The 9,159-nt window shown below is 35.3% G+C and overlaps 2 protein-coding genes across 3 annotated transcripts; one reads left to right on the top strand and one right to left on the bottom strand.

Moving 5' to 3' along the window:
* Nucleotides 1-3,103: 3,103 nt before the first annotated feature.
* On the top strand, nt 3,104-4,372 carry PUCHI (Integrase-type DNA-binding superfamily protein). The gene has a single exon (XM_086666720.1). The coding sequence runs from the start codon at nt 3,239-3,241 to the stop codon at nt 4,370-4,372; it is 1,134 nt and encodes a 377-aa protein (XP_086522846.1). The 5' UTR covers nt 3,104-3,238.
* Nucleotides 4,373-5,177: 805 nt separating this feature from the next.
* Nucleotides 5,178-9,059, bottom strand: LOC147551309 (zinc finger CCCH domain-containing protein 32-like). 2 transcript variants are annotated; one of them, XM_086666718.1, is made up of 7 exons: nt 8,590-9,059; nt 8,291-8,439; nt 7,967-8,029; nt 7,543-7,662; nt 7,162-7,458; nt 6,750-7,070; nt 5,178-6,266 (listed from the first exon to the last, which is right to left on the bottom strand). In XM_086666718.1, the coding sequence occupies exons 1-7, from the start codon at nt 8,678-8,680 to the stop codon at nt 5,877-5,879; spliced, it is 1,431 nt and encodes a 476-aa protein (XP_086522844.1). In that variant the 5' UTR covers nt 8,681-9,059; the 3' UTR covers nt 5,178-5,876. The 2 variants fall into 2 exon arrangements, with proteins under 2 accessions (XP_086522844.1, XP_086522845.1); XM_086666719.1 differs by having other exon boundaries at nt 8,291-8,425; nt 8,590-9,055.
* Between the last annotated feature and the right edge of the window lie 100 nt (nt 9,060-9,159).

Raw genomic sequence — 9,159 nt, 5'->3', positions numbered from 1 at the left:
TTCACTTTGACCGAACAAATGCTTTTCATAAGTATTCATTTTTGTTCTAGTAGTACTAAAACAATAAATTCATTTTATTTTTGAAAACATATAATCAAAAGGGTACTTAAATAAATATTTATGAGTTGTTATTTCTTTGTAAGTTTTATGATATCTTGAAAGCTAGCTAAGAAGAGTGAAGAGAGTAAGAATGGCAATCTGGCATTCACTAAACCATGTTTTAAGGTTTGTTGTTATGTTTGGTCTCTCATTCACTCATTGAGTCATTGTCACACAATTCCTCAGTCAAAGTCAAAGTCAAATATCAAAGATCAAAGAAAAGAAATGAACTTTTGTTTGCCCAAATTCAGGGACCTTTTTCTTATAATGAAACAAAAGCATGTTTGAGTTTTGGAGATTGTGCCCCCACCTTCAAGATTTAGAACTCTTCTTCTATTAGTTTGGAACACTTCTTTTTTGTGTTAATGGAGTGTTAGAAAGATGAAACCTAGCTTTTGTACAAGCCTAAAGTAACCTTGACCTCTCATTTAGCACCTAAGGTCAACTAATTCTATTTCTACCATTAAATTATCAATTAGGGGCGAGAATTTACTTGAATAGTTAAAACCATAATTACGGTATCTCAGCATAATTTTTATTTTATCAAATAATTCGGCCAAACTAAACTATTATAAATGTACTTGAAAAGTTTTGAGAGTGGAGGAGGGGTTGGCATGAGAGACTAAATTTTGTAAGAGTAAGGCAGGGGGCACCCATATATGCATCAAATCTAAAAGTCATTTCTTCCCTTTTACAAAGTCATTTCACTTCACTCCTTTCTCCCCCCTACTTAGTTGTTCACTTCTTTTGAGAGGAAGAGATATGGAATTCTTTGACTGTCTCTTACATATGCCTCAAATGGTAGAGAGAGAAAGATGGTCTCTTTCCTATGGAGTGGCCCATGATAACAAATAATAATAATTGTAATTCAAAATGATAATTTTAATTAATTTTACAAACAAACCCATGGAAAGACACTTTACCCATGGAAAACTTTTATAATTTATATAAGATACAAGATTCCATTTTTTAACTACTAAGTGTTTAGATAGATTTCAAAAAAAAAAACAAGAGTGTTTAGGTAGGGTAACAAATGCTTCTCAACTGGTAGTTGATAGTTGTTCAACAAAAAAACTCGTAGTTGATAGTTAAAAACTCACTAGTACATTGTCATTCAACTTAATTAACATTTAGTTGTGATATACATATACGCATTAAACAGTTCAATAACTACTGTAAGATCTCTCGAGTCTGCTACTCAAAACAGATTTATTTTTCTTCTCATATTGCAAGTTTGAAGCAGTTTATTTTTAGTTACGTACACCGAAGTAACTTTTTGATCTAGTATAAGGTAAATTAGTCAAGTGCACGTAAATTTATCCTAATTATTATGATTACATAACAAACATGTTTTAAAATGTAAGCTACTCTATAATTAGGTGAATCTTAGTAACATGGGTTAGGTTCAAGACCTCATATTTTGAGGAAATTAATACAATTTTAATGCAATAAGATAGGCTTGAAAATTCCTTAGTGGAGTAGTCAAGACTCAAGATTACTACTATTTTATCTTCATGTTTTTCTTTCTATTTAAAAGTACTATCATGGAGTACTAATGATCCTTCTCTTTGTGATATCCTTGGTTATTTAATCCTCAAAGGAAGATACTGTTTAACCAAATATCCCATTGGTTAAGACCGTGCGATTATCCTCGAATAACATGTTTAATAGATCCAAGAACACTCAATAGTTTAGATTAGGGTTTGATATTCCTCCTCCTAAAGAGAATGCTAAATCTTCTTTTTAAAATACACTTTACACCTTTCATTTACTTGATTTATTATTTAAAACCATTATGTAGACAAAAAAAGTTTGATAAATGCCAAGAACAACAAAAGGAGATGGCCCATTTGGTCTTGTTTAGTATATATATGTAGTTCCCAAGGCCATACAAAGCTATGAAGTTTGAACTCTAATGAAATAGATTCATGTCCCACTCTTTCATAGCTATAATTTGATCAATTTCATTAATTTAAGTATGTTTATCTTTAAACTTTTGATTGATTTTGCTTTTGACCCTCTAACCCTCACACCCTTTTCTACTTTTTGACAACATATTCCCCATGTTCTCTTGTTAAGATTTGATGATGAAAAATTTGTTCAAATAAATAGTAAAATATAATTTGAATATTGTTTTTTATGACAACGGTCCTAATCGCGGTTAATCGTAACAACTTGCATAAGTCATAACTATCTATCTCAATTCGTGCACTAATCTTAATCTATATACTTGGAGATTATTACTATGAAATACTTGATCTTAATTAACAATAGTTATAAAGCAGACAAATAGAACAAGTTCCTAATTTGACTTATGGGGTCCTACATAACTACAAAAGAGAACCCTCTTAGACTAGGGTTTTGGAAGATCTTGAGTTAATCTTGGTTTGATTAGTGAAAAACATTTCTAGCTACTCCCTTTGAAAAATATGTTGAAGAAGACAAAGTTATCTTATAAAGAATGTGTTTGATTTTATGTTTCAACAATTAACAAGATTCAAAACAACTTCTTTCTTTTTTACTACCCACAACTTTAAGTATTCATCAATCAAGTTTTCAAGTCGGGGGCAACAAAAGATTCAAAATTTCTAGTTTTGAAAACACATAGGGGTAATTCTATTCAGTAGATAATTCGTACCATTTACTTAATGATAATATGTCTGCTCTCATCAACACTGTTAATTTTTCTTGTGAATTGCTTGCATAGTTTTAATAGAGGACCGAAAACTTCTACTGGAAAATGAACCCACGTAACGTTATGGACAACCGCATATATTACCACAATTCGGATGAGTATTTGAACTCAAAACTATAAATATGGTAATTTATAACTCAAAAGTAAAGACAAAGGAAAAAAAACTAAGTTATAAAGTGGGGAAAGAAAAAGTAGTTTGTGAATTGAATGACATTTGCCATGTCCTTTAGTTTCACTTAAATATTCAAATTAAGACTCTTATAAAAGCAGCTACTCCAAACCTTCCTCACTTCACTTACCACTGAACTCTCTCTCTCTCTCTCTCTCTCTCTCTCTCTCTCTCTCTCTCTCTCTCTCTCTCTCTCTCTCTCTCTCTCTCTCTCTCTCTCTCTCTCTCTCTCTCTCTCTCTCTCTCCTACAACTCGCTTTAGCTCTTTTTCTGCAATGTCTAATTCTAGAACCTTAGACAAACACTTCAAAACTGATGGAACAACTTATATTCAAGCTAGTCTTGCTCTAGCTCAAGCAACTACATCACCAATCCAGACAACTGAGAGAAGAGGCAGACGAAAACAAGCCGAACCCGGAAGATTTCTCGGCGTTAGACGACGTCCATGGGGTCGATATGCGGCTGAAATCAGAGACCCTACTACTAAAGAAAGACATTGGCTTGGAACATTTGACACAGCTCAAGAAGCAGCTCTAGCTTATGATAGAGCTGCCTTATCCATGAAAGGAACCCAAGCTAGAACTAATTTTGTTTATGCTGATAACACAACTTTTCACACTCCCCTTACACCTTTCACCACTCAAACTTTCTTACCACAACCTACCCATATCCTTACTACTACTACTACTCAAAACCACCATCCAACTTATCAACCCATTACACAAAACAACCCGTTTCATCAACCCGACCTGTTTCAATCACCCTTACCCATTCAATTCCATAACAACAACAACATTTGTAGTAATACTACAACTCAAGCTTCCCCATATGATTCTACTAATAGTAAGAATAATATTAATGATTTTCTTTTCTCATCTGATAATGGGTCTGGTTATTTAGGAAGTATAATTCCTGATAATTACTTGAAACCACCTTCTTCTAATCCTACCCTAACCCATTTAAACTTCGAAAATATTGGTTCGGGTAATCAAAACTTTTGCTCTAATACTACTAGTACTACTACTACTGATCAAATAATATACAATTCATCATCAACTTCTCCTACTGATAATGAAATGCAGTTTGGTGGTAGAACTAGTAATGGGACACTAGAAGATGCATTAATTGGGTTATCGAAATCTTCGAATTCGGATAATAGTGGTGGGTCTTACTTGGATGAGTTTAATAATTATAATGGATTATGGAATGAACAAATGACATGGGGAATGAATTCATTATCAAGTGAAAGTCATCATCAAGTAGTAATGAGTGATCATAATGCAATAATTAGTAACAACAATCCATTAATGGTGGAAGATGGATTCATGGGTGCTCTTTATCCAAATTACAGTTTCATGTCTCAAGCTTCTTCTTCTTTTTCAGACTCTTACTCTCCACTTTTCTTTTGAATCCAAATTATGGTTATCATGAAAGTTCTTTTTGGAAGAAAACTTAAGTAAACAAACACATTTGTAATCTCTAGTTAGTTCACTTCCTTTTTGTAATAGTTCAAGTACAGGGCAGTCTTCATGAGTACTAGAGAGAGAAAGTCTAGAGAGAGAGAGAGATGGGTATGGATTAGGTGTTTGTTGTTGATGTGTTTGTTGTTGATTGAGGAGAAATGAATGACTACTTTTGAAAAAGAATGCTTAATTTGTTAAGTTTCAACAGTTAGAAATCAATATGGGTAATACCTTTGTTGGTCTCATCTCATGTTAAGAATATATTTTTTGTTTTTTTAGATAAGAGATTCAAAGCTTCAAAAAGGCTGACAAACTGACTACTCTTTTTGATTGCCTTCTGCCCTTCTTTTATATCATCCTTTTATAATCCCAAATCTCACTTAGACACTCTTCATTTATAATAATTTTATATATATCACACTATTTATGGACACCTTTAAGTCTTTCAATATTAAACTATACCAGTGTGGATTAATGATGGTTTACTAAAGTGACATAGTTTAATTTCTCAAAAAAAAAGTGACATAGTTTAATGCACATTGTTAAACTTCTAGACGGAAAGGATTTTGATCACGGTTTTACTCTAGGTCTTACTCAAATCTAGAACCAGATATAGTTGGTGAAAGCATGTACTCAGATATCAGAATAGAGCTACATCACCTTATGTGAGTAAGATTACGAATAAAACATAAAAACAAACAAACTATCTGAGTACCTAAAATGGCTGGTAAGAGTAAAATTATAGAATATATGAAAGAAGCCTAGAATTGTATTGAAATAGTAAACAAGGTCAAGGAGCTTATGGCTTTTTGTATTTAACAACCAAATAAGCATTCATCCACAATACAAGTTTACAGCATAACAGTTTGATGTCTCTGATCTCTCAGATAACTGAGATGGTCCTTCTAGCTTCTAGGGTATCTCAACTTCATTCCAATTTCCTTCTATTTTTGGAATAAACCCTGCAGAAAAAAGAAACGGAAGAGAGAATAGCTTCTAGTCTTAGTACCTAAACTAAAGGAGCAATGAAGAGGACAGTGCTGTCAAAGGAAAATGTAGAAGGAATGGCAAATCCACAATGGTAGGGGAGTAATTTCACATGATGGTAGTATTTCGTTTCGAAGGGATCAAACTTAAATAATAAACAGAACAGGGTCCAAAGATTGAAGGGGAGTAATTTCACCTGATGGTAGGATTTTCTATTTGAGGTTATTCAGAATGAGAAGTGAAACAGTGTATGGGGTAACCGTACCTTACAACGATGGTTATAACTTATTGTAGATGTAAGAGTTGGACATATATAATTAGAGATTATATGAACATAGAGAGAGAGAGAGACTACCCTTATTCAGTTGGGGTTATGATGAAAAGATGATAAGTGAGAATAGAGCTCTAAGCTGCGAAAAGTAAGAGGAATAATACACCGAACACAATGAATTTTGGGCATTACTCAACTAGAAGTATGAACCTCATCTCCATGCTCATGATCTCTGTTCTTTCCACTTGAAAGGACAGAACTTTGACCAGACAGTTGTAAACTAGAATGAGTAGTTCCATTCGTTGATAAAATTGAACCACGGGATGTTTTCGCTGTAGATGGCATATTTGTTGAGGAGGAACCCTTGCTAGACCCGGCAATGAACTCTAATTGAAACTCGGAAGATGATGATGGGGCCAAGGTTGCTGAAGAAGAACCAATAGGGTAGGGAGCAACTGGCATATCAGTGAGAGAAGATGCTGATGGGCTGTAAGCCAGTGTCCCCATTGGATGATCGTATTTGCACGTGGGACCATACTTGCATACTCCATATTGAGCATAGTAAGTGCAAGGTTCAACTCCCTGATAATTGGTAAGAATATTAAACACAGTTAGCATCCAACAAACAAGTTAAATTTTAATTTCAATAACAGCATATAACATAATACAATAACTAATTCTGGAAACACAAAGCAAAAGAATTAAAAAGTCTAGAATGAAGGTGCGAAAACACAATTTCGAGTCGAAAGTATAGCATACTCTAGCATGTCAGTGGTAAAGAGCTGGGAGGTCACATTCAGATCTATACAAGGGAAGCTGATGAGTCATTTACAGGAACCCAGAACTAAAACAATAGAGGTTAGAATTGTGAAAACCATTTTGTAGAACAAAAGAAATGGTCAAAGTATAATTAAAAATCTAAATCCTATATAAGTTCAATGTTTTATATGCAGTTTCTGTACAGTACAGTAAAACCAAATGGTTCTAGTTCAAACATTACTTGACTTCTTACTCTTAGTATCAGTATTGAATATACTAAAGCAAGCATAAAAATGGAACCCGTACCGGACGAAGAGGAAGACCCATGGGGCTGAGGGCAACTGAGTTTGGGCCTACCCAGTCTGGAGGATGATGGTATCTGCACATGGACCCATATTTACAATCTCCTTTTCTCATGTAGAATCGGCATTCAGGTAAGCCAGGTCTTTCAGGATATATGTTTTCCTTCACGCTACTACCAGAGATGCCAGTAGGCATAGGTAAGGATGTCTGAGACCCTGCATATGCACGTGCAGAGGGCGATAGTCTTGTTACCCCATAAGACGGGCCTGGCTGAATATTGGCTTGAATACTTGGAGATGCTACTGCTACCTGGCTTACAGGCCCCTGCATCAAGACGAATGGAAATTAAGAGCTCATATAGTCATATGTAATATGTTACTTCTTAGCAATTGAAGGTAAAGTAACCAAGACAAACCGAATAAGGACTCCAGTTTGAAATGGGAAGCATTCCCGGGGAAAGCAACACAGACCCATAAGTCCCTTGGACAAATGGACTAGGCATGAACGGGGGACTACCAACTTGCCAGCTAGAAGCTACTCCTCCAAATTGTGGACTAGAAGGAACTAAAGGAGATTGCGCTGATGGATAAAATTCAGGTCCGGGTACAGGGGTTGGCATTGATGCACTAGATGGATGTGGGTGATGGAATTTACAGGTTTCACCAAACTTACACTGCCCCGTCTTAATATAATAGGAACATTCTTTCTCACCCTGCCAAAAATTACCACGTTTGATCTCATTATTAACAAATTTAATGACTAGAAAAAATCTGTCAAGAAAGGATGGAATTCTAACCTGTCGAAGTGGGTATCCGTAATAATTTAGTAAAACAGTTTTCACTGGAGCTTCATCGAATTTCGGATGGTGGAACTTGCAGGATGAAGCAAATTTGCAAGTCCTAGTCTTCATAAAGTTCTGCGAATCAAGAATGATGGCATCATTAATATTATTAATCCTCTATGATCTCAAATAACGAAAAACAATGAATAATTTGACATAAAACCATATAACCCTTTGTTGAATGAGTGGATGTAGTGATATGGTCCACGGGTCTTACTTGCCCCAAAGTGGTATTGGGCCTATCTCACCCCAAAAGCTAGCTCAAGAGGTGAGCCTTTCCATCACGCTAATAAAGTAACCAACAGGATGCCATTCTGTCCACAAACTCTAAATTCCAGTACTTATCCCGACTAGTTACCAGGGCTAAAAGAAATGGTACCTGACATACTGGTTCGCCTTCTCGCTCCGGGTATTCCCCTTCTCCGCGTATAGCTCCCCCAGCCTGAAAACCATTGATTTAACAATTAATCCGCAAAATTACAATTCAACTATTTCAGGTATAATGATCTTGCTTCAAGAAAAACACAGAAGTTCATTAACCACAATCTACATATAAACCAAAATAAAAAATCGAAAACCAACACTATCACTAGGAAAAGTATATGTAAAATGGGAGACTGAACTGAAACTGACCCATTAAAGAAAACAGCTAAAACTCAATAAGTGAGACCTAATTTGGAATGTATTACAATAGAAGGCTTACATTACGGCGATCACGAGGATGATTAAAGCGACATTTAAAACCATAACCACATGAACCAGTTCTCATATAGTAGATACAGTTAGGCTCGTTAGGTCGTTCTGGATAGGAATCATTGCTGCTTTCCCCAATTCCCAACTGCCAGATGGGTTCTAGAATTACATGATAAACGATCAAACCCTCAAAAATTCATTAACCAAATTAAACATCACATTAAGCAAAACCCTAACTTTAGATAAATATAAGAAATTCTTATTCCGAAATTGAAACTCAAATTAAAAGGGAGAGAGGAAAGAAGAAACCTTCAAGTCCTGTTTGGGGTTCTTGAGAGTTCCAGTTTAGAGATGGATTTGGTTGTGACCCTTCTTCCTTTTTCTGAGTTCTAACTTGCATGATCACGTATGTCAATCTTGTACTTTGGAGTATAAAATAAGTTAGAGAATGTAGAAGATTTAGAGAGAGAAAGTAGATGACGGAGAAGAGTGGACCGGCTGTCGAATTATTTGAAACTCCGATCAAGTAGGAGATGTTTGAATAGAGAAAGAATTTGTGTTATGATCAAGTGTTCGCTTCTCTCTCTCTCTCTCTATACTCTGTAACCTCACTCTCTTTCTCTCTCTCTCTAGCGTCAAGTTTCAGAGCGTTTTTTTGGTTCTCTACTTCTCTTCTTGGGGAACTTTCTCTCTCTTCAGGTGCTTTTTGGTCTTCCGATATTTTGTTTCGTACCCGCCAAATAAAACGAGAGCGGGCTATGTGAAAAATAGACTCGGGCAGAAACAAAAGCAAAAGTTTGTCTAATATGTGATTAAGCTGTCTGACGCATGATACGGCGGCGTTCTTAAAAGATGCCACGTACAAAAAAAAATCTAACT

The sequence above is a fragment of the Eschscholzia californica genome, unplaced genomic scaffold (genome assembly GCF_041429995.1).
Source record: "Eschscholzia californica isolate CP2 unplaced genomic scaffold, dmEscCali1.0.p SCAF_3, whole genome shotgun sequence".
NCBI classification, from domain to species: domain Eukaryota; kingdom Viridiplantae; phylum Streptophyta; class Magnoliopsida; order Ranunculales; family Papaveraceae; genus Eschscholzia; species Eschscholzia californica.
This window is presented reverse-complemented; position numbering and strand designations above follow the sequence as displayed.